Below are 26,713 nucleotides of genomic sequence, written 5' to 3'. Positions count from 1 at the left end.
CAACAACTTTGCTCCTCGAACAAGTAAGTGAATAGAATGTAATTAAACGCAGAAGTTTTATTTTTAATAATTTTACAATAAAAATATGCATCGGGATAATATCGTTCTAACTGGAAACTATCATTTACATTCATTAGAGAACATTCTACTCGTTAATCGATGCTCTCTGGTCTTCGCTGAAATCGCCTGAATAATTTGATGCTCAGCATGCCCATGCCGACTGTAATGTAATGCAGCCCATGGCAAACATACAGTATATTAACATTTATACAAACCGTCTGCAATTACTTTTTCTTTTTGCTCGCGCGCGGATTTTTTTCTCTCATTTGTTACAGGGAGCATACACCTTATTTTTTATTAGGTACTACGGTGCATGCACCATATTTTTTACTCTGTGCCTTATAAAAATAAAGCAGGCTTATTAAATAAACAAATCTTATTGTTCTTTACTTTATGGACAAGAGAATGTTTCGCCAATTTCTGTACTTAAACTTTATAAGGAATTTATGGAATTATAGTGTGCCTCTAATGAATATTAACACATGGTACTGCTCCATATTTCATCTATATACTGCAGAAAATACTACTTTTAAATGACTCGCACTGAATATTTTCATTATAAGATTTTAAATTTTAATGATGCTTTGATTTTTAAAAAAATCTCTAGTGGCTCTATTTAATTGCAGCAATTAATGAATCAGTGTAAAAACTTAAAATGTCTTATTGAAAATTTTAAATATTTTCTTTTTAAACATAAAATGCAGTGCAATTTAAAATTACAGACAAGCCCAAGTGTAATTATAATTATGACTTCACTGAATTTGCTGAATGCTTTTTTAAAAATATAAATTTATATCTAAGTACTTATTAGAGACGTTTCGGAGTTTCAATCTCTGTTTAAAATTTCTATCCCCATGCATTTCTCAACGTCTGCAAAGGATTAACAATGTACTTGCAATAATCAACTAAAAATTGTTATGAATGATCTTTTAAAATAATTTTAAGATTAATCTTTTAAAAAATAAAATTTTCAGTAATTAAAAATGGTGTGTGCTAAATAAAAAATTAGCAGAAAGAGACTAAGAATAAATAAGTTTATTAAAAAATGTAGTTTGAAACAACTTAACACAGTATTACATCAAAAGGCGCTACTTTCAGTAAAAATATTAGTGCTATACACCAAACTGAACACATAAATATACACGTGGCAAGCACTTTTTTCGTACCAAGACCTCTTAATACAAATCACAGGTATACAATTCAAATTTTATGATGACATTTTAAAATACAAAGTTCTCAATACTGAAACTAGAAAGCTTATAAGTACAATTACTACTAGAATTAAGTACAAACATTTTTGATACTTATAAAAATAAATATTCAGCGTCCAAGTAACATCTGAAAATAACTGACATTTGGGAAGATGTTTCTAATTTTCAAAAATGCAAAATTAAAAATGTGCGTCTTTAGAATTCAGATCTCAAACTTCATATTTCTTTGAAGACGTAGGGATTAGTCTTCAAATTATTAACAAAACAATTTTAAGAACCGAGTCCAAAGTATGGATTAGATATTACATTTCTGTACTGTTTGAAGCTGATTTAAGTTCTCGATCGAGGCGATGCATATCGTCACTCAAATATTCTTTTCTGGGTTCTTGCCATTGCTTCTGAGTTATAACATAATCTGGTTCTTCATCTCCAAATGCAGTGATCAGAACATTAACCACGGTGATTAGAAAAATCAAGATGACAATTACATTATTCGTGACGTTGGCGACACTCTGCTCTTTTCGTTTATTTATATTCCATCGACCTACAACTACCAACAAAATTCCAACCAAAATCTGGAAAAGAAAAAAAAGACTGATACATTGATATATTTAAAAGTAATGAGGGGAAAAAAAACCTGCAGAATGAAATTGAACATTTTACAATCTTTTGTAAGTATTTTGACAAATATCCGAGATACAGTATTGATCACAGCTATATTCTTTTTGCTCAGGACTTTAAAAATAAAGCAATTCATCGTCATTTATTAATTTGATACTGAAGATGGATTCGCAGCCATCTGGTTCAATCCGTATCTCTCGCAAAAATCAGATTTGATGCAAATAAATGCATCTGAAAATAAAATACAATGGATAAGACTATTTAACTGAAACAGATATAAAATATTTGTAAGACATAATTCACGCATAATTAGGTGGCATATGCCAATAGATTACATATCCATATTAAGTAAAGTCCATACTAGAATTATTAAGGACGATTTAAAAATCGAGGTGTTTCTTTTTTCTGTAAGCGTTCACGTAAAATAATAATAATAATATATCATTTTTTAACAATGAGCGTTATTTCAAATATCAAAAAATACTTTCCACTTGGGAGACCGAGCAAAAATAGCAACACTCAAAGCATGCTCTTGTTTATAAAGTTAGCTAACCTCTTATATTTTTATTATTTTATTTAACCTCCTGATTCGACGACCATCCTATTTGTGACATTTGTTATTCCAATCACTATAAGAACATAACGGACATTTGAGATATTGAGGCTTTACTAAGTGACTTATATTTTAAGGGACGCAATACTTTCAATAAATTTCATATTTAAAAACTAAAATCAATAATTCGATTCACGTGTCAGACCCCATTATTCGGCAAGAGGCAAATAATGCAACAAAAAGAGACATTTTCTTATTAACATGTAGCTAAATTTTCGCATAAAATCTTATATAACAATACAATTCCTTCAAAAAATTATAAATGATTAGATTCGTTGAAGTTTCTTCATACTGAGCATTAAAATAGTAATTGTTAGTAAAAATGTATTACATACATAAATGTATTTAAAAGTACTCAATGCATTCACTTTATTTTCTCGGTTTCGTGGAATTCCCCTTTCATTCCAATTCCTAACTTATTCTGACCGATAAGACAAATTCAGATGCAATTCCTAGATTCCCATTCAGAAGCTCGATTTTTTTTAAAAATTATAATCAGGGCAGTGCAAAGCCTAATCGAGGCCATTGCGCAAATGAGCTCATGTATGCAGTCACGTTATTAGGGGGTAATGTCCTATGGTTAACATATGAAATGAAGTTTTATTGACATAAAAGTATGAAAATATGTTTTGCTTTTAATTTTATTCAAAATGTGTAAACATTGTTCTTTAATGAAGTATACACTCAAATATTTACTGAAGAATCATACATAGATTTGTCATATAAAAAGATAATATAGCAAATAAAAATACACTATATATATTTAATATTACTTATACTCCTTATCACTGCCATCTTGCAATTAAAAACAAATTTATTTACATATTTAATAAGTATTTGAAAAATATACATCTAAAAAAAAAAGACATGTAGAGGTGTAGATTAATATTTTAATCTTAAGTAAATAATTTAAGTTATTTACTTAACGGTTAATTATATAAACACATTAAATATAATTTCACATAAACTGTCTTCAGTCATGTTAAAAAATACAACAAGCATATAATAAATAAGCTGAAACAATTCTAAGCCAAATAATTTCAGCATTTGTTAAAAGTTAATAGTAACAGAAATTTTCGGTCTTTGTTTTTAGCAAAATTTTTTATAAAAAAAAATCAAATTCCTGTAAATTTTATTTACAAAATAATAATTGCAAGACTTGTCCTTACCCATGATCCTAAACAGATTTCAGGCAACTTTTAATTATTTTTTAGTTTTGAAAATGTTCTCTGCTCTAACTACCGAGGCTGTAAAAGTTAATACAATACGTATAACAATATAAATGCTAAAAAAGGAACGAGTTAAATTGTTGACAATAATATAGCTTAGAGTTTCAATCGGCAATGTTACAATTTCTCCAAAATTTTTCAAACGCTACATGCATAAATTCCATATTATTTATGTCGATTTTTATCTCTCACTAGAAGGTGCATGAAAACTATTGTTTAGCAGTTTCTTAGAAAATGTCATCATCTGCAACAAATTACAAATTATACAAATTTCCACTTGGGTTCTGCAAGTTGAGCATATTTTTGTTGCTTGATAGTGATTTGCATAACTCGTACGTCAAATTTAATTGCTATCAGCATTACTTAAATTTTATTAAGTGAACTAACACTTGTATAAGCGAACTTTACACTTTATTAAGTGAACTTGTTTTACACAGACGATTTCTCACATGAAATAATTATTTGAATCTTTCTTGAGTTACATGGCCCGTATTTCAATAGTATTAAAGTTTTAAAATCGATAATGTTTTTTTTTAATGTTTTACACAGAATAATAATATTCATTTTGGAAAATACTGAATGTTTCATTTGAAAATTCATACAAAATTTCCTTCCGCACATACAAAAACTTATATTTTAATTCTGTTCATATAAAGAAAAATAAATTTCTTGTATTAAGGGAGTTTAAATCGTATTTAATGGCATTAAAATTTGAAAATTGCGAAATTCAGTTTTAGTCAATTTCATTCATTAATAATTGTCATGAAAAAAATATACCATCCAAAATAAAAGTTTTGTTGCAATTTTTTATTTTTGCATTCAAGATGCGAACAGACTTCTTCAAAAAGTAGAATGTCTCTTCAGTTTCTCATTCAAAATTCTCCAGTAGGCCCGGCCCTGAATTCGATTCTTTTCGCAATTAGTTTTAAAAGAAGTCAACCCGTTTACAACGAATCGATCACACATAATGAAAAAATACTATTTATCCATTAGTTCATTGCTCAGAACCGAATGTCATCAACAGGCCGGATTATCAAATAGACAAGTGATTGAGGGGGGGGAGGGGGGGAGGTAGTCTCCGCAATATTGGATGGGTCTCGAGATATATATATTTTTTTGCATTGTTTTCAGGTAAATGCAAATAAGTGCTTTCGTTTTATTTACAGCAGTTCTGTACTCGAAATTATTCCAATAATAATCGATTATAGTTTAAATTTCAGAACATTTGTTTGGACAATTTTCATGCTTCTAAATTTCTTTATAAATTATCGAGATCCTATTTGTTACGTAATTGACTCACAAATCAACAACCCTAGGGAACTTCATATTCGAATATTTAGGAACTGCAATTTTTTAACCTTTTGCTCAAATTATTTTCAAATTTGAGCCGCTCAGAAGCCAATGCGGTTAAGTCCAAAACACAAAAATTGAGAAAATTAATGTTTTTTGATACATTAGTTTTTAAAATTCTTGGTTTATTAATTTAATTAGAAAAGTGTATAAAGTCTTTTTCCAAGGTGTAAACTCTGCAAAAAAACAAGATATGCACAGGATGTGTAAATAAAAACGTAAGTATTTATTGAAATAATGACAGCATCTTAAAAATTTTAGGACTTATACCTTTTGGCAGCTGAAAAAGATTAGAAATTTATGTAAAAATAATAAAATAACATTTATTGTCCAAGTTTTATGTGTATATCAAACAATTCTAATTAGAAGTAACTGTTACAGTTACTATGAATTTCTTGTTTTTCAGTGTTACCAACAAATATCGAAAGAAGAATAATTTAATTTTTATTTCAAAGTTTATGTAAAAAAAAATATTGATAAAAGGTGGACTTATTCCCAATGGCTTCTGAAATTATTAAACAATATATTCAGAAGCTATTAAAAAAAGGGCTGTCTAACCTAGAAAAAAGTAACCAACGAGTAAATCCTTTAATAACTAAGAAGATTATTATTTATTTCATCAAAATTTTCCAAAATCAGAAAATATCAAAAAATGGACTTAACCGCATTGGCTTCTGAGCGGCTCATTTAATCTTTTATAAGCAACATTTCTATTCTTTCAGAAGTGACTCAATGAAATATTTTGTTATGGCATTTTATTATATTTACTACATAAAAATTATTTATATCTATACTAAATTTTTAAAATCTGTCTTTGGAAATTGGGGAAGAGATAGAAGGCCCTTGATTTGTTTATAAGTTCCAAAAATTTAATTCGCCCATTTGAAATACTTGGACTGCAGAAAGCAAAGAATTAGAAATTTAATTCTAGAAAAATTGGTACCTTTTATTGTCGTTTAATAACTTGTAAGAAATCAAAATGAAATTTCCCAATGAATGAAGAACAGGTATCGAGGCATTTATTTCACCGTAAAACCAAATATACCGAAAGGGATGGAAACGTACTATGTACCGGCCTATGTTTTCTCATAAAACCAACGGCTAAAATAACATTTCAAATAACGAGTATAATGTTTTATTAAAGAAAAATAATCAATTTCTAAGAAAAATGATCAAAATTAATAAAAAAAATTGCAGGGCAAAAAAAAAAAAAAAACTGAAAAGGTTGAGAGGTCAAGTTGAAGCAAAGATCAAACTAAAAAGTGCAGTGTGGAAAGAAAATTTTAAATATATTTACCACTTTTGCAGAATGTTACAAAAAAAGCCAGTTAAAAGTATTGTCAGACCGTTTTCTGCTAGGTAAAAGATAAAATGTAGACTTAAAAAGAACTGCTTTGTTTACTAAAAGAAGTACCCACTCTGAAAGAAAGTTCGAAACATCACAAATGGCGCCTTAAGTATAATTCAGATTCAGAAAAAAACAACCATGGTTGGTAAAGAGAAAAATATTTCAAGCCTTAATTACTAACAGTAAATTGATGCGCATGAGGAATAGCGGGATCTATATCTTGAAAGCTACAAAGCAAACTCATTGCTACACCATGCCTTCAGTGTAGGACGGATGGCTCCAGTCAAATGGCTAAACGCCGTTTTCCAGATGGACAGATAAAAGTGGTTCGAAAATAGGAAATCCGTGCAAGTTTTCTGAGACCTAACTGATTAGAGAGATAGGAAGAATAAAATCGGTTCCGCCAGTACCCCATTTACTTTTAGAACCGAAAACTTAAAATATACTTTACATGGGTGCCGCTTTACAGAAAGGAAGACTATCAACCTTCTGACCTATGCGCCTGGACTACCTCTAAGGCGGGGTTTAAAATTTATGGGACTCCCCACCTCCCACCGTTTAGACAGTTAAAACATGGAACAAATATATGCAGAAAAAGCCATTTCGAATTCGTTCTCGCAGTAACGATTTCGACAAACTTGGAATACAGAAATAAACATTCCACAGAAATAAACATTCATGGTTTTAATTATAATTTCCTACCTATAAATGCGATGAAATATTGGAATAAAAAACAAAAGCAGGAAAGGAAGTGAAATTGGGATAATTTCTTGGGGCAAAGTAATGTAGATAATCTAAACTTCACTTAAAAAAATTAAGGCATTCTGAAGTTTTCCCCTTATGCACACTGCTTTGAAACCAACTTTATAATTGAGGATTCAAGTGAATTGCATTATAGAAAGATTAAATTTCAAAAATATTTTTATATTTATAGTCTTTAATTTCACTTTGATAAAGTATAGCAGAAAAGAAAACTACAGGAGAGGTTTACATTTTCAATTATTAAAAAAAAAGTTTTCACGAAAAGATACGTAAAATTGCAACCAACATCATCTTTGGAAACCAGCTTTAATATTAAAGAGAATATTTAACATGATTTTTAAATAAACATGAGCAACAACGGGGAAAACAATCGATTAAACAGTTTTGTCCAAAGCTAAAAGTAGAATTAAAACTAAATTTAAAATTAAAATTTTTAAATTCTACTCAAGAATGTCAAAAACATAAACGCAACATTTTAAAATCTATTGCCACCTCGCCTCCATTTTACATCAAGGGACAAAAATAGTTTGGGAAGTATGTATGTGTTAGTCATAAAGGTAGTATAGAAACTGGGTTCTTAAGCAGTGTATAAGCAAAACATCTGAAAGATACTGTTGATAAATACTTAAGTTTTTAGAATTAAATTTCATCTTAAATTAATATGCAACTTGAATTTCGTATTTTAATATCTACATGCATTGTTCGAATTATTCTAATTTTTATTTGGTACAGGTTAATCTAGTTTGTGTAAATGAACATGAATCAAGGTTCCACAGTGATTTCAAAAAGCTGGTAAAATTTTAATTAAAAAAAAGACTTGATGGTTTGTGTAACAAATTGGACATCGAGAAGAACTGCTGAAAATTTTTCAATATTTTTTTCACCAATATGACAAAATTTATATATATTAAAAACGATTCACTATTATTTTTCATAAATTTTTTAGAAAAATTAGTTTAATAAATCTAAAAATCAAGAACTAGTTACCTGTAGAGTCATGGAACTTCCAATGAGAACAAGATTAATGAGATAATAATCGTGAGTATCAGCAGTAGCCAAAACATGTTTCAGCTGGGAAGCGTTAGCTGTCAGTAAAGCTATGTCCATCATGCCTTGAGCTACTGTCTTGCGAGTAGCATAGATGTTGGCATCCAACGGACATGACTTTTCGTGATCATGATCATGTTCACGCTCTCTTTCTCGTTCACGTTCTCTCTAGAAAGTGAAAAGGTGATTAAGTTACAAACATCAATTTATGAAAATTCTTCTTACAAACAATCTACAGAACACTTTAAACTACTGAACTAAAAATATAGATTAGGAAACTGAAAAAATATCGCAGAAGTAATATTTTAGTACATATTATCAGATAATTTTAACAAATTAACAAATAACTATAATACATCATAGATCAGTCAAGTCCATTTTGCATATTATTTGGATTAGCTTAATGTAACAGTTAAAACGTATACAATGTATTAAATGATGCAATTAAATTTTAAATACGCAAGTCTGGGGTGTAAAACCGATTAATACAGTTTAAAGGAATTCCAAAAAATCAGGCAAGCAACAGTTTGTAAAGCTCTAAATGCACTGTTAAAGGAAAGGTATATTCCCCCCCCCCCCGACGCGAGGAAAAAATCTTTCTTTTCAGAAGCAATTTTAGTTGTAGCAGGAGAAATTAACCTCGGAAGATTAAATTGAAAAAAGTTGTAACTCTAAATACACTAATCCAGGATAGAAATTGCGGCATTCGCAGTTTTAGTGATCTCTCAATTTTTGGATGTCACGAATTACTAAACGATATGATATTTGCGACTGTAAAGTGATCAACCCTATTTCCAAAATTCTTTCGCAACAGAAAAGTATGCATTACCGATTCCTCTTGCTTATTTTTATTTGCACCAAAAATTTTCCTTGGTGAATTTTAATACTCAATACAGTTAAATACATAAATCTTGCCATTTATTACAACCCACAGATTATATATACTTTGTTAAATCGTGGTCTACAAATGCTGATCTGCTACTGAAAGTAATAGCAGGTGAAGATTTGCATGAATTATTTTATACATTTAACAGATATATTGACTGTCAAATATACCAAATTTCATACACGGCTTCAAATACGTTAACAGAAAATATGCTAAAAAACTAATGGTAAAAACCCTATGTTTGAAATTCGAACAGAAATATACACATTAGAGATGTCAACACATTAAAGCTCTGCTTGCAAGTCATTAAGTACTGATCATTTTGAAGTGAAATATTTTTAGGATAACAAACATTAATATCAAATTCTGAAATTGTTAAATAATATTTCAAAACTACTCTGCATGTTATTAAAAAAACCCAACAATTTTTAAAAAATTACGTGAAATCTTAAAAATGTATTTGCTAATAAGTGATAATCCATTTATTTGAGTTCAGCAGAAAAATAATAATAATAATAATAATAATAATAAGACAGCCGATCGGAGATGAATCTACTGCGGGTAAAAATTCGTCCGAATGCATCCAAACAAATGAATTTTCTTTTTCCTTCTCTCCAGCGTAAAATTCAGCATACAACAGAAAATTTCGCTGATCCAACGCAACTGAATTTTACGTTGGATCAGCAACATTTTCTCTTATATGCCGCATTAGATCAGAAGCAAGTTTACCAACGTTTCCAATTTCCCTACCTGTTTTGATTTTATTTATCATATCAATATTCAAGCAAGGAAAACTGTCAGGTTTGGCATATATTAATGTTTTTGTTTTATGCATTTCCTTCATGTTTCCGCCAAGAATATACATTTTCTCATCCAAATGTACTTAAACTTTCGCTATTATTTCTAGAGATAAAAGCTCACTACTTGATAAATTAGATATTTCTTTTATCACGGGAAATTTGAAACTTAAACCCATTTATACATATTTTCGTGCTAAATTATTTATAGCTTCTTTTAAATTATTTATAGCTGGTCTTCCACTCTACTCAATCTATAAGAACGATTTCTTTTTCCTAGAGAACACAAAAACTTCCTAAAATCAGTTTCCACACATTTCAATAAAAATGAAATGGAATCGTTTTTATGAATATTCCACCTTAATATTATATATAAGCACAGGGCATTTATGTTAAAAGCTTTCGATGCAAAACTTATCTATGTATAAATGAAATAACCGTAAATAAGATTAAGTTTTATAACAATGACGAATCCCCCCCCCCCGTATTCAGAAAGAAATCTTTCTTTTAAAGTCAAAGCTTGAAAAAAAGGCTTTTAGAGTTTCTTACTTTGTCAGCACTTGAAAATTCTGAATCGCGACGATATTTTTAGGTTCTTCAAAGAATCGTGAAAACTGACTCAGCAAAAACCTTGAAATAGTTGATTCTAAATCTTGATAAGCTTTAGAAAGACAGTAAATTAGCTACCTTTTTTTTTATTTAAATAAAGTTTAATAGAATGAGTTGTTTTTTTAACATTCCTTCCTCCCTTTTTACATTCTTCTCGCAAGAATAAAGCACTGAAAACTGTGTTTTTCAGCAAGTTCAAGGTCAATCTTTTCATTCATTCCAATTTTTTTCAAATTAATCTAAAATTTATTTTATTAGGCAGTCTGGAATTTTTTGAAGAGAATTCCTGGCATAGCGAATAAATATTTAGGGTCAAACAAATTACAACAATGGAAACGGATGGGCGGATTCGAATCTTAAATTTTCCTTTTCTTAGAGTGATTAAAATTTCCAAACTTTAGTTCGGTCAAACTAGCATTCTATTGTGAAGGTACAAGTGGTTTGTTTTGAGTGAGATTTCGTAATTTTGAAGTCCCTGAACAAGTGTTCTTGAAAGACCCATGGAACGCGCTTCCCTCTAAATTTCCACACCATATCAACCGCAAGATACTTGCAATCGATAGCTACAACGTACAACAGGCCTGCGTAGAGGCGGATCTATCAAGTAATCGGTCCTCAAACCTACAGCCCTAACCTTCCCTCTCTAGATTCGAGATAACCATCAAGCACCACATGGCAGATAAGTTTCACAAAAAAAAATTAAAAATAAAAATAGTTTGAAATTTTTTATTAAAAAAAAAAGCATGATTCATACTTAAATTTTAGAAATTCCGGAGAATAAACTGATTTTGTTTAAAAAAGTGTTTAGTCTATTTGACAAGGAAAATTCAGTAATAACATCATATTGAGGTTCCAAGTATGCAAATTGCACAGGATAGTTGAAAATGGGCGTGAAGAAATCAGAAATTTTACACCATTCAACTCGGGAAAAGTTCTCGCTGCTTTTTGGTATTCACAAGTTATTGAATACGTGATTGCCCTAATGGAAGATAACAATGCTGTATATTATGAACTTTTGTTGAAGGCGGTTACAGTGGCATATCAGCTGACAAGACATTTCGCGATGATACAAAGAAATTTCATTAGATAGCACTAGCTTATCCTCCCTATAGTTCAGATTTAGCACCTTCGGATTGTCATTAGTTTTGACTCTTCGACAAAGCATTCGGAGAAGAAAAATTTTCATTCACTGAATTTTAATTTCTGCACAAATGGCTTCACGTCCATCCGACTTTTTACTTTCTTGTATATGAAGTATAGAGAAAATACTGTAATTATCACAAAAATTCAAACTCGAGATTTCGACGAATCTCCCCGCTTTAGACCTCCCTCAGTTCGAAAAACACTTTTGAAAAATGTCTATCCGTCTATGACAAAGATAATTCAAAAATGCCTTGAGCTAGACGGCTGAAATTAGGTACCTAGTCTTTACACCAAAATTAGATTTCTATTAAATTTTGAACAAAATCTAGTCAGAGGACTGTACGGCTTTTCGAATCTTATAACTTTAAACGAGTGATTCTTGTACATATAAAAATTTCGGAAATGGCTCTACGATTTGGATCAAATTTTATGTTTAGATAAGGTTTTGCTTTTTAAGTTTATATAGGCATCTTTCCTGAACAAAAGCGATTTTACACACACGCACGAAAAAACTTTATAACTTACTATTATAGCCTTTTTCTATCTGTTCTCATGCTGACAATGTCATATAGCACCATCTCCAATTTTTTGTGGTACTTGCATTGTTGCCATAGAATGATAACTATATGGTATACCTCAAAATTTTGTGAGATGGCGCTATATGATATTATCCGAATACAAATAAGTCCCGGTTCACATCCAATAGCAACAGTACAATTATTGTGTTAACAAGTCCGAATAACATGTAAACATTCTTGATTTTTATTTAAATGACTACTTCACATGAAAGTAAGATTGAAAAATAGTCATATGTAATTAGTATGCGATTTGTATCCAAATATTTTCTCCGAAAAAAATACAATTAAAAAAAACTACCGAGCGAAACTCGATCTCCCATATAACTACAAAACGAAGAGAGCTAGATAAATAAAATTGGGTACACATATTTAACATCTATATTGTAGACAGCTAACAAATTTTGAGACAAATCCAACAAGGGTTTGAACGATCTATACTTTCAGAAGCATATAAATCCAGTCATTCGAAAACGCAATATCAAATTTGATTTTTTGATTGAAATCGAAATTTGATACATAACTACATATGGAATCAGTTGGGAAAAACGTGTCTAAAATGCACATTCTAAAATACAAAATATAAATTCATTAGAGATTATGCGAGTTAGTTTTGGGTATACCACTCCCACTAGTTATCGTACAGAAACGAGAAAAAAACACCTATATGTTGGGAAAGGTTTGTAAATGCTAAAAGAGGATGTATAATAAAATAATATTGGTGTCATTTTGCTAAGTGTTAGAGAGAAAATCTTTTTAAAAGTCATTTTTACAAAGACGAATAAAATATAAACAAGTCAAAGAATTTTTTTTATTACATATTATTATTAGAAATTATCTTATTCACTGAGAGCGCAATAATATATTTATTAAAAAAATTAGGCAATCACATGCAAATGTTTATCTACAATGTTACTGCAACAAAGTACTCTTCTCGCAAAGCTCTGCAAATGCATAAAAAGCTTCAACAGAATAGTCCACAAATAGCTCAAATTGTGAAGTTAAAATTTATCTTTCATCAAACATAGTAAATATAATCAGATTGTATTCTGAAATAGGAAAAAGACAAGGACTCGAAGCTTACGTAAGATATCCTGTGTAAGTAAGTCAAATATTATCGCATCAATATATTTATTACGGTTTTCGACATCCGATGAAGCCGGAAAAGCTACGTTTCCGCTGAAATTAGATCGTCTCGGCTTTTACAAAGAAAGGACTTAATTTCAGCCTCAGTTTCATACAAATGTTTAGATGACTTATCAAAAGATTCACTTAGTGAATGTCAGTGTTTACATTGCAGTTATGAATGCGTGCTAGTTAGTCATCCTATAAACAAATGCGATTTTCTGTGGGACCTCTAATTAAGAAATGAAGCTGAAATCAAATAAGTCTTTATTCTCTCATGAACGAAGTATGTAAACAGAAAATACTGTAATCGTCATAAAAAAAAATTATCTCGAGATTTTGACGAATTTCGCGTTTTAAACCTCCCAGAGTTCGAAAAAACATTTTCAGTAATAAGTTTTTCTGAATACGAAAACGCTTTAAATAAATGAAGTTCCGGATGTAGTCTTCACACCAAATTTATAGATTTCTTTCAAATTTTGCTCTAAATCCATTTAGATGAATTTTATTCCAGCGCAAGTGAAAATAATAATTACAAAGCGTGAAAAGCTAAAAGGATAGAATTATACAATTTTATTCTTTAAAAATATAGATTCGTTTCAACTTTTGATCTGCCACAAGGCTGACTGTGTTGATCTGCGTTTCGTACATACGCGATTGTTATCATTAAAAACGCAACGACTTAAATGAAATTTTGTATGCGTTCTTACTACAATTATTTCAGTGTCAAAATTTGATTTCAATCGGCCGAAATCGGAAGGCAACATAGAGATTTTCTCTGTAATACCAACAACAATGCTTCCTTTTGTTTTTCTTCTCAGAATTTTCAATTTTTCACGTCGGCGTATCTTAAAACCAGGATCGATCGAGAATATCAAAATAAAAATAAAATAAAAAATTAATCATAAAAAAATTGAAATCCATTTTTTGGTTATAACAACTGCATGAATAAACTTTAAAAATTTTCCCATAATTTACTGCCAATAACTAAATCTGATTACTTCTCACCAAATAATGATTTTGTATTTTTATGCAATTTAATATTAAGAACATATAGCATGACAAAAGATAATTATATCAGCTGCAGTTGGGTACGTGACAAGCATCGTTTAAAAAAGTAAGAATGTATGAGTTAATAGCACTTGATCTAACGCACATGCATCTAAATACTTTTTTCAAAAATTATTTTGAAGTGAAAAATACTAATATAGTAACAGTAATAACAATTTAATATAGTAGATTATATTAGCAACTTTTGCTTTCAATTCATTCATACATTTTCGAAAATTTCATCGGCTCCGTTACAAAAATTGGATGACATTGTAGGAATGAATGGAGCCCCCTATTTCTCTTGGTAACCAATATTTTCAGACCCAGTGCGCCACTGTAGGTTATAACAGTTTACCGTTACTTATATTGTGAAAAACACTGAGGAATTTTTAGGATGTCCAAGTATTCAGTTCCTTTTCTAAAATACCTTATGATTATCAAGTATATCCTCCCCCACCCTCTCCCATTGGGGCTTAAATCTTCGAAAAGTACTTTAGCTTTTCAGACATGAAGCTTTTATTAATAGATTTCGATTAAAAATTCTTATGTTATTTTATTTTTAGAAATTTGGCTTGAGTTCCTTTTCATATTTTAAAAAGAACTATCATGTTTCTCCTCACTTGAATCGCTTTAATTTTTAAGAATGTAAGAATCAAAAGTAAAATACTTCTCTCCTAAAGGCAAAATTCGATTCCTCAATTTTGCTCTCTAATAATGGCACCCAAGGCACATGCCCCTCCTACCCCGAGCACGACATTGGACTCTTTGTACACATCGTATGCTAGAATAAAAAACAAATGAACACATGAAAAAAATAATGATCAGAGGGTGTTCATTTCAAAAGCAACAACAAACATATCAAAGTAGCAGGTAATTTAATATTGAGATTAAAAATGAATCAGCCTGAAAGTGTACAGAATAGGGAAAAAAAAAAGGCTGGAAGAATCACTGCAGTGCTCTATATTGTCGAGTTCCTTCTAATATATATATTCTAATATATATTTTAATATCTACATATATTGTAAAGAATTTTTTCGATCCCCCCTCCCCAAATGTGTATACGATAATTTGAGTTGGCGACTACGTTAATCATTAATTTGAACTATAAACCAAGCAATAAATAAATAAAATGTTTTATGCATTAAATCTTTACTAGAGAACTACAGCCCATCATCGGTGTTGGAGCCGTTAACTATAGTCCAGTAATCATTTAGAGATAATTGATTTCCCTGATTTGTCAGTTACAGTTGAAGCTACCGATTGTACATGTAGAATTTATTGACTTCCTTTAATTGCAATTGCTTAAATTATTACTAGTCTTTGTTCTGTTCACGTAAAAGGATATTTTGATAAAACCAGAGAGTGCGGTCTTCTCAAAACTTTCTAGCATACTCTCCAATAAAAGTATTATCTCCCCCCGATAAAACTATGAACTTTTGTTAAGGTTGTGAATGTCTCGAATGGCATTGGCGAACAACAGTTACCAAACATGGAGTTTAGTTATATTAACGTCCCGTTTTAAAACAGCACTAGGGCTATTTTGGGATGGATCTCGTAATTTTGAACCGCAGTCAGATGACGAGGACGACACCTGAGCTGGCACCTCCTCACCAAACATCCACACCACACCATCGGGAGAACGTTTGGCATCGGGTCTCGAACTTGAAACCCTCCGGTTCCGAAGCCGAGACCTTGCCACCAGGCCACCGCGGCCCTACGAAATATTGAATCGTGAATCTAACATTTTTATTGAATCTTTCGTGCGATCTTTGAGATTAATCTTGGAAATATGGTTATTAAAAAAATGCACGAAAATTGAATATGCATTTGGAACGCCTTTTTTCCCATCGATTGAAACCAAAATTTCACATAGAACTACATTTGTAGTTAAAAAAATCCTGTAACAAATTTTATTTCTTTGAATCATTGCATTTGCAAGTTACTGCAGTTACATGCATGAGAAAAAAACCCGACAAATGGTCAATACTTTGACATATTTGGTGCAAATTTTTTATAAGAATGTAGGTTTCAAATGCAAAACCTGTGCATTAAATTTTTATCCAATTATTTACGTTTTATAATTAATGTGCTCATTTCTATTCCATCAGCTGGACAGACAGGCTTCCTTTAAATAAATTTCGTTCAAAATTTTAGAGAACTACAAATTTGGTGTATAATCCATACACCAAATTTCATTCGTCTGACTCAAAGAGTGCTTAAGTTATGTTCAGAGACAGGCGGATGGACGGACGGACGGACAGACAGATAGTGCCAAATGCATGTTTCAGAGAGTTTTGAAATGTGGAGATTAGTTAAAATTTCGCTTTTTTTTTTTTTTTGAAGATTACTATACTTTGCATACAAGAAATTAAAAATTTAAGCACACCACACCATGAAGACATCTTTTACTACTTGAGAATGCTGAAGTTTCCAAGAAATTCTTCCCAGAGAAAGAAATAGATATTTTCTACAAAGAATTTTATGGTTTTTGAATAACAGCCAAGTTCCGAAATTGAAACCCAGACGAATTATTTTTACTGAAATTTACTTCATTAGATTTAGAAAGCTTCCTGCATTATATATAACGTTACCAATATTAAAACACATTCATTCTTGCCCTTTTATTAAATCTTCTATAATAGGATGCACTTTGTTTCCATTTGTTATGGTTGCTTATAAAATGCTTCCCATACAATTCTAGAATTTTAAAACAAGCATTTCTGTTTAGATTTTCAATATAAGAATTTCACTTTATATATCGATGCAAGTATATTATCTTTTAACATACAATATGAACTAACAAGGCAATAAAAAGTGGCGCCGTGGCTTAGTTGGTTAAAGCGCCTGTCTAGTAAACAGGAGATCGTGAGTTCGAATCTCACCGGTGCCTTACCTCCCAGAGAGGTTAACCCTTTTAGTACTACATTTTTTTTAATCATATAAAGAGCAATTTACATGCAAACGTAATTTTCTTCCATCACTTTGTTCTAAAATTACACTCGAATTGAAATTATCACCCGTAGAACTGTTCTATTTAAATCTATATGATTTACGATACATTAAAGTCACAAAAACACTTATGATGACAACAAAATCAAACTTCATATTAATTCGAGCGATTTCTCATTTTCGTAACTGAGATAGGTTTATGCATTTATATGCATGTTAACTCCTTGTACTGAAATGATACTGCGTACAGCATCGAATTACAGATTTTCATACTTAAATTTTGTATTTAACTAAAAGCAGCAAAAAATTTAAAAAGAAAAATCACTCGGACATATTTATGTCAGGGGTCCTTTCTGTACTTTCATGGATGGAAATAAATATCGAAAATAAAATGTGACATCTAATTGCAAGTTTAAATAAATATCAGTTCAAGGGGTTAACCGCTTGTAATCGATTATCTACCCGAAACAAAATATCGGCAATTTTATCGCCCCTTAAGACAGCTGCATATATAAACAGTGCTCTTTCTTTAAAAATTGCATGAATAATGAAATACCTACCTCAGCAAGTGGGCAAATAGGAAATCGTCGAGATTAACTGTCAAAAATGGTTATAGGCGAACTGAAGTGACAAAGTAACCTGGTCATTTAGTCTCTAATACATAGTGTTCATATCGTGGAACTTGGTTTCCACACTTTTCTCATTTCTATGCCTATTTCAAAAACGGCAATTTCTGAAGGTTTTTTTTTTTTTTTTTTTTATTGTTACTGTCCTCTACTTTTTTTTTTTTATGTAAAACATGAAATCTGGTAATAAATGAGGAAATAAAAAAAAGGTTACATACATATTCAGCTCTATAACACAAAAAAACAAATCTAGTTTGATGCGCATTTATGGCAATGGAATATTAAAAACTTATTTATACTATCCAAAATTTGCGGTAACCCTTGCACAAACGTAGAAAACGGAACATCCTTAGCTGAATTTCATGACATGCTGCAATGAACGTAGAGCGTCGAACTTCATTAAATACGTGCTTCAATTTGATGTAGTATTCTCATATGAGATCAACGCGGAAAAGAAAGACTCCTTTGGATCAGTATTTATTAATCAGATTTATATTATAATGCTATAATTGATGCTCCACTTAAAAGCTTTTCAGCCAAAAAATGAATTTTTCGCGAATCCTTAAATAGTTCTGAATGTACACTAAGGAGATAGCATGTGTCACTACAGGTGGGGATCATTGTCTTACGATCTAATAAAAAAGGAAAAACCAGTTAACGGAGCAGCCGGAATATCCATTCCGCATGTCAACCCAACATAGCATAGTGTGGGATGTTTTCAAGAGATCGGCGGCTTCGAATCAAACTCGCGCAAACACGATCTGGGTCTTTCACCTGTTCTTGCAAGTAAGTGGAAATTATTGCCTTGCAACTTCGTCGGTTTTTACAGTGGGTATGAATCATTACCTAGCCAAGATTGAATCAAAGGTCAATAGTTTAGCAAAGAGGAGTATGATTCGCCTTTCTTCTGCAAATTTTGTAACTTTTAAACAGATTTTTGAAAATTCTCTCTGAAAACTGGTAGACGTATTTAATGCAATTGTAAAAAAGTTTTAAAGATGTTTCATTCCTTTCTTATAATAATTGCATATTCTAACTTTTTTAGGAAGAAATGCATCTAAATTATAAAGACAAAACATATGAAATCGGACAACTTTCAAGGATTTGGAGAGTTAAACTCTTGGGGATATTTGACGATTGAGATTCGTTATGTACTTTTTTTGCCTAAGTTATGGATGGCGAGTCTAATTCATCTTTCAAACTAGATCAAAATTAAACATTCTTGGACATGGAAAGAGTAATTGGTATCAATCTATAAGAGGACGTTTCCTCACAATTCTAATATGCGCATCATTTCACTCAAATAAATGCTCACACAAAATCTACCTTTATTACTCCCTTAGTTGAGCGTTTTAGTTTTTTCCAGGCAAATGTGGTCGCATTGTAACCTTAATATTAATAAATAATATAGTTATAAATATAGCTATTAAGCTACATTATTTACTAATTAGTAAATATAATTTAAGATACACAAACAAAAACACGTTTTTTTTTCAAAACAAACTAGAAAGAGATAGCAAAAAAAAAAAAAAAAAAGCTCGCATACATAGCATCATCTAGTTATAGAATACAGAAGTAATCGTGTATCTGTCAGATAAGGTGGACGGAGTGTTGCGCTTCAGCTAATTAAATTCTTTCCAAACGCAAGAATCTTTTCTGTAACCCAAGGAGGTAAGGTTAATACACTTACCTCTTTGGGAAAGCAAGGGAAATATCCAGAGTTGCACCAAATCAGCGCTTCTCAGCCACTTTTTACCTAGTTATATTAATACAAATAGTGCGTTGTCGCATATAGCATCCCAATAAACAATATTTCTAATAGTGGCAACAAATGTAAGTATTGTTTCATTGAAATGCTACTATTAAAAATATTTGATTCATACGTAGATTAATTCCCTGTTTCAGAGTGAAATAAAGACTAACGAGGCAGTGCTCACTATTTTGATTAACGATCAAATGAAAACTGAACTAAAGCCGGAAACTTATATTTTGAATAATAGTATCTCATCAACATGATATTCGATTCAAGATTCAACGAACACCATTTGAAATTGGGTCTTGAACGGGAGATTTCGTTTTAAGAAAATGATACAGCCGCTAAATCGCCACAATTTTAATAAAATATGACAAAAGCATTTTTTTGCTACATTTTTATGTTTATTAAATACAGAAGAAAATGTGCTGCTTATAATGAAATGCACATGGTCAAGAGTTGGAAATTTGAGTTCTCATAGTGATCATTCAGAATTAAATGTCAGATTGACATAAGCAATATAAATTATAAGAATCTCAAGGGAACCTTAAATATCTCAAATACCCTTTATTATTATAGGAATGGGAAGAACAATAAATGTCCCAAATAGGATGTTTTATCAGATCAGGATGTTAAATGAATAGGTTCAGGGGTTAAGCCATGATGATAGATGTGCCGATAGAAAAAGTTTAATTACACCAAACGTCCATTTTGGAGCAACACGGGAGCCATTTTTGGAGACCTTAGCATAAGTATGGTATTGCCGGCACAGTAGTAAGTAATCGTTAAAGAGAAAAAATAGTTTTAAAAACTTTATATTATGATGCAGCAACTTTAAGGTTATTGTACTGATATAAACACGGCGAATACAGTTTAAATATATAAACTCAAAATGAACAGAAATGGAAAATATCTTCTCTCATACTCCGGAAACTCTCAGCAATCATTTTTTTTTTATCTACTCTTATTGTGTAATCATTTGAATTTTAAATTTGTATCTATCATCAAATCAACATTTCAAGGTAAATATGCATAAATTATATATAATTAGAATTTAAATTCACCATTAATAAAACGGTTTACCACACAATTGAAAATTTATCGAGCCAAGTTATGCCAGATTTGGGAATCAGTGAAGAAAAATAGGAGGCGGTGATCTGTCATAAAAAAACATTAAAATCTTTATTTCTTAAAAATTTTTCCATGTTTTATTCAAATTTGCTAATTAACTATTCTTTAAATGAATTCCATTTGGATTTTTAATATATTATGTTCGAGTTAAGAATCGGAGGGAAAATGTTTAAAGAATTCTGATATAGAAGAAAGTAGTCAACTTTCATTATTTTAGATAGAAGTTTCCACTCTTTTCTATCAAGCGATTTTCATTGATTGTCTCTTTTCTAAATATTTTCTATAATTTGACAAAATATTGATATCTAAGCCGAAACATCATTAGAATATAAATTTCAAGTTTTACTGAAACTCTGCGAAAAATTTGAAGCTGCCTCGGAAAATATGGAATTGTATAACAGAAAAAGAAATTTTCACTTATTAAAAAAATTACACAGTTTTGTATGATGTTGACATGATTTACTTAATGCAACATTCGATTCTAATATATCAAAACAGAAAATTATTTTAGAATGGCACGTTATTATCTTAAAACACTATCAGATGTGATGAAAGTAACATAAAAGGATCCTCATTCAAAATTTCAACAATCAAAATTTAAAGAATGAAGTTAGTTCTTTACTAGAAAATGTCTCATTAAAATACATCGAGTTTGTGAGTTCATCTGCAAAATTAGTAGATGATTTGATTAAGTCACGCAAACTTCCACTGTCAGTGCCAACAAACCTGATGTGCATTTCATTTTAGCAGAACGTTCCTCTTTAAAAAACTCGTCACTTTTCATAGTTTCAAGGTTTTTAACATTGCAATTCTCTTCCCCCTCCATACCAGTCTTTGTCACACTTGATAAAATGAAACGACTGTACAAATACTTTTGTTCTTTTTAAAAAGGAAATGAAAACAATTTCACAGGAAAAGTCAATGGTTGTACTTTTTCCTTCTATTTTCAATGCAATTGGTTTCAGATCTTCAAAAAGAAAGTCGTAAATTCAACGCCGAGTCAAGTTAACAATGCGTTTTCGTCAAAGGAAATTTCTAAAAGAACCTTATAAAAAGATGGCCATAAAAATTTTTTTTCATTACAACGTTATCTATTATCTATTACAAATCATAGACTATATTATTGAATGGAATTGCAGGTTATGAAGTTAATTTTCTCATTGCAAATCCTTGATTCAAACTCGTGCGATATTTGAATGAAATATTCAAGTTTTTCGATTCCAAAACCTAGTGACGTTCCATTCTAATTTTTTATCTATATTTTCACGTACACAGATACAGTTTAATGATACTTAAACGATACAAACGAAGTAAGAGAAATTTGATATTGAAAAACAGTTCTTGAATTAATTATCCAATAATGATTTCTTAAGTGAAATTTATACAAAACTTTTTACATTCTAACATGAAAAAAGCATTTACCCTTTACATAAGGAGCCTTTCCAGGAACTCAACTAAATAAACGATTGTTCGTAAGAAAAAATGTAAATCGTTAGTAGTCATTAGTTGTAGTCTACCAGGCTAGAACAGCGACCTTCATTCGTTCGCGAAATTAAATTTTATCTTTTCAGAAATCTTTTTTTTTTCACCTTAGCATGCACTTCCTGCACATCTACTGATAATGATTTAAATGCACTTCCCATAAGAATATCACATTATCCAAGAAAATCCATGAGTTCCTTCGATACAAATGGAAAAATGACATCTCAACATTATTGATCTATACTTCAGTAATGTATTAATAATTGTTTCTTTCAATAATTATACCATTAGAACAATTCATACAGAAGTCGTAAAAGATGACTCCCCTTTCTCTATGCAATTTTTAAATCCGTGACTTTTGATTATGTTTCTTTTCGCCACAGATTTTAGTTTCCAATATTTTGTTTCGCTTTCACATAATGTTTTTAATGGAATTTTCATAGAAACAAGATCAGGTTAAAAGTATTTCAGTATTCAAAAAAACTATAAACTATCCAATTTTATAGAACATAATTTAAGAAGTAATTATAACACGTTTACGGAAATCTACGATTAATAGCTTTAAATACAAAATTGTTCCTTTATAATACGCCAGACCTTTTAAAAATACATTAATATGCACTTCAGCAAATTTTCCAGTAAAACGCTGGAACTATAATAGTTATCTCGGGAGAAAAACCAAAGATTTTTTTTCATAATTCGAACCTATCAATTAAAAGCAGACAGACACTACATAATTACAGACCCTTGTCTTCAAGGTTGAAAGTACTCTTCTAGGAAATTTTCGACCGTGAAAAATCAAGGCTTCCTTTATGTAAAATGCCAATACAATGAGATGTAAAAATACTTATGGACGGAACACTACCCCAATATGGGTAAATGGTTTAACGAGTTGCATATTCATAAGTGTGGTGGTTGGAAACAAGAAAGAAAATGCTCTTGTTCCGTTCTTAAATTGCGGAACTCAAACCGCATCGTGTGACAGCTATTGTAAGGAATGCAAGGGGGGGGGGCGCTAATGGTTTCCACAAATAATACAAATAATTCTTCAAAAAATCAATAAATTTAATTCCATTTTGCATACATGATTCAGAATAAATCATTGAATTGGTTAAAATCAGTCCAAAACTGTATTATACAAGCTGGTTATGGAATTTTGTACGATTAATGTGCAATTTTGTCTTTTGAATAAAATCTAATTTCGCCAAGGAGATTTATCAGTTCAATAATTTATGACATTTTCGAAAATCAAAAATACTTACTTGCATTCTGAATAGCAATTCTGGTTCAGTACTCATTCGTACAGTCAAAATTCGTTTTGGAAACGATTTCGAGCAGATCTACCGGTAATGGATGCACAATCAAGTCCTCGGAATTTGAATGCGACGGCGGAGATAAATAAACAGACCGTCTTGTCTTCCCACCCACTGAAACGTTTATTTTCAGACGGGGAAGGATGTTGGCTCCCCTTAAGTTGCCCCTGAAGAAGCATTTGGGTAAATTCCAAGTCTTTCTCCGCTCCGAACTTGAACGATATAAACGGTTAAATGTTACATCGAGAGAGGGCAATTCAAGTGTAAATAAAAATTTTTGTTCAGGAATTACTCTGAAGTAATTAAATGTAATTTTAGTGTTATACGTCAGTAAACATTAGCAAGGGAACTTTGAAAACTATGATAAGTAATAATAATTAAAATATTTCGATCGTTTAAAATCTTTGTGAAAACAAAATCGAAGTAGTTATAAAATAAGGAGAAATTATGAATGAATTTAAATTTGTAATCCATAAGTAGTAATTATTGCTCATAAAATTCTAAGACTACTTGAAATTTCTTCACACAAACCCATATTATATATTTATCGCCTATAGAAATATGGAGAAGTTAAAGCATAAATTGGTGTAAAACAGAAACTGCAATTATTTGATAAATTTAAAATGAAATTTTCTGTTGAAGATGGCTTCCCTTAATATTTTAAGTACATTAAATACTGAAAAATCCTGAAAACGCCCCCCAAAACTTCCATTCTCGATACCATACTGGGACGCAATTTAAAATTGAAAGACTTGCCCAGTCATAAAATAATAGTTCCTGCAAGTTCTGTTTTTCAGCTGTAAAAACTAATGAATGCATTTTAAGTACAACCATCAACGATTGTATGATATTAAAATCTTATTTTTTTTAATGTACTATCATAATTATCAAAACACGATTATTTTAACAAAATCAACAAATATCATGGGGTTTGTTCATTTTATCGATACACTAGAAAATAAAATATGAAAGGAAGCAATATCATGCAATTTAGTTAGAAATGAAATTAACATCATACCGGATTTTTAATTGGATATTTTGTGAAATTGGATACATTTACACAAATATAGTTGTATATACAGCCTTACGACTATAAACTTAAACTAAAAACAAACAGCAAAACAAGAAGATAAATAAAACTGACAATGATCTTCAAAAAAAGTTGACTAATAACTGAGAACAGCGAAAGTCTGAGGGATAAGCATATCCTAATATTGTTTATCTAATTTTCAGTAAAAATTTGATATCAACTCATTTAACATTCACAGCTTTGTGTTCAAGTAAACAAATGTTTTCATATTCAACTAGCAAATTGTAATCTTATGCACACAGTACGCTCATGCAAACAAAGGAAAATAACCGGCTATATACATCAAATCTCGGAAAACAAGGGGATTCGTTAATAGCAACTGCAGTATTTCTTTTCAATCAACTTCAGCTAGTGCAACGGATGATGTTCTTATCAGTTATCTAATTTTAAACCAAGAGAGGGTTAGAAAACATTTAAACACTGGTTTCAAAATAGAGACAACTAGATGCGAAACAATTCGTTATACAATTAAAGGAAAATGCATAAATCAATTAAAGATATGCTTAATTAAAGAATCTTACCTCACGCTTTGTCATTGTTAATAGACCGGTTCCAGCGGCAAAACCGTTTGAATTAAAAGCAACTCTCACTGCAGCCAAACAACATTTTCAAGTTCCTCAAATTGCGTAGGCCTCCGTTTTCTAACTCGAACCGCGCATGCGTGTCAGAATTAAGTTGAGATCCGCAGACAGATTGACATGACCTTACAGATGGGAAAAAGCACTAGGATGTAGGGAATTTAGGGAAAATCCGTGGCGGAGAGAATTTGATGTATCACGAGAGTATGATCAATTACTCTTAATTGCAACGATTTTAACTACGATGCAAAAAGATATTGCAACATTTTTAAAGATCTGCAGTTACGATGTTTATGCTATTTATTATTATTCTCGTTTTGAAAAGATATTTGCTTCTTCGTTTTTTTAATTTTTTTTATTTTAATAACCTTTGTTTAAATGCTGTTAAATGAGAAGGAATGAATGTGAATAGTATAAAGTATAGGAAATCTCTTCTCCCTTTTTTTGCTTGTTTGTTTGAGAATAAAAATATTCTTTATTGTTTAAGGAAACAGTCTCAAATCACACAATACATTTTAGAGTCGAATCCCTTTTTAAAACAACATGGAGGCTATTGGGAAATGTTTCTCAAGGTTTTGAATGTGATTAAGACACCTTAGGTGACTACCTCTCTCTTAACTTCCTCTCCATACCAATGGAAGGACATTTGTTCCTAACGAATTTAGAGTGCCCCAGGCCTGTATACGCCGTTGATCATTAATATATTCTAGTATCAGTTCCAATTTTTCTGGTTTTCGAATCTGAGACCCTAATATTAGACTATTGCAGCATTAGAAATTCCGAGAGATGTATCACTTTACGTATATAGTGAATCGGTACTTTATTTATTTTTTAAACATTTTATCATAGAAATATAAATAAAATAAAATAAATATCGTTTCATTCCATTTATATTTTCATTTATTCTGAATTTTTTTTTTATCCAGTCTTTTAACAACCAGGTTAAATTTGTATTGCAATATGTTTCATTATTACATGTCATCCAAATACATCCATTATTATTTTTAGTTTATAAAATGTTATGTTGCTATTCATTTTTCTTAAATAATTGGACTATAGCCTAGACTTTTATTTTATTTTATTTTTGTTCCAGTTTGGAAACCATTTGGTAAGGCTAAATGGAACAACACCGAGAACAAATCTGAATGACAAGAAAAAAAAATTTTTAACGAATTTTTTATGTTTGTAATCATTCATTGGGGATCTGCACAGTGGCGGATTTCGATATTTTATGGCTCTAGGGGGATGAGATTCACATTATGAGATTCTTCCTTTAATGATCTATTTAATTTCAGATTTTAGCACATTTTTAACATATTTTTGATTTTACGTAAATATTTTTTGTTTTATTAAATGTATGCATAT

The 26,713-nt window shown here is 30.6% G+C and overlaps 1 protein-coding gene and 1 non-coding gene across 3 annotated transcripts; one reads left to right on the top strand and one right to left on the bottom strand.

Annotated features, from left to right (window-relative positions):
* Nucleotides 1-1,080: 1,080 nt before the first annotated feature.
* LOC129960722 (ninjurin-1-like) lies at nt 1,081-25,448 on the bottom strand. 2 transcript variants are annotated; one of them, XM_056074312.1, is made up of 3 exons: nt 25,292-25,448; nt 8,182-8,409; nt 1,081-1,846 (listed from the first exon to the last, which is right to left on the bottom strand). In XM_056074312.1, exons 1-3 carry the CDS (start codon nt 25,304-25,306, stop codon nt 1,574-1,576), a joined length of 516 nt encoding a protein of 171 aa, XP_055930287.1. In that variant the 5' UTR covers nt 25,307-25,448; the 3' UTR covers nt 1,081-1,573. The 2 variants fall into 2 exon arrangements, with proteins under 2 accessions (XP_055930287.1, XP_055930286.1); XM_056074311.1 differs by lacking the exon at nt 25,292-25,448 and adding an exon at nt 23,630-23,787.
* Trnat-agu (transfer RNA threonine (anticodon AGU)) lies at nt 17,243-17,316 on the top strand. Its single transcript has one exon. It is a non-coding gene; the product is annotated as a tRNA-Thr (tRNA).
* Nucleotides 25,449-26,713: the final 1,265 nt, after the last annotated feature.

The sequence above is a fragment of the Argiope bruennichi genome, chromosome X2, assembly GCF_947563725.1.
Source record: "Argiope bruennichi chromosome X2, qqArgBrue1.1, whole genome shotgun sequence".
Taxonomy (NCBI): domain Eukaryota; kingdom Metazoa; phylum Arthropoda; class Arachnida; order Araneae; family Araneidae; genus Argiope; species Argiope bruennichi.
The sequence above is the reverse complement of the archived record's forward strand: the minus strand, read 5'-3'. Positions and strand labels throughout refer to the sequence as shown.

What these genes read in the sequence shown, in the direction of transcription:
- LOC129960722 (XM_056074311.1), bottom strand. Translation starts at nt 23,665, where the DNA reads ATGAGTACTGAACCAGAATTGCTATTCAGAATGCAA. An exon ending in AATTGCTATTCAGAATGCAA is followed by an intron (nt 8,410 to 23,629) that starts GTAAGTATTTTT and finishes TTCACTTTCTAG; the next exon opens with AGAGAACGTGAACGAGAAAG. An exon ending in GAAGTTCCATGACTCTACAG is followed by an intron (nt 1,847 to 8,181) that starts GTAACTAGTTCT and finishes TTTCTTTTCCAG; the next exon opens with ATTTTGGTTGGAATTTTGTT.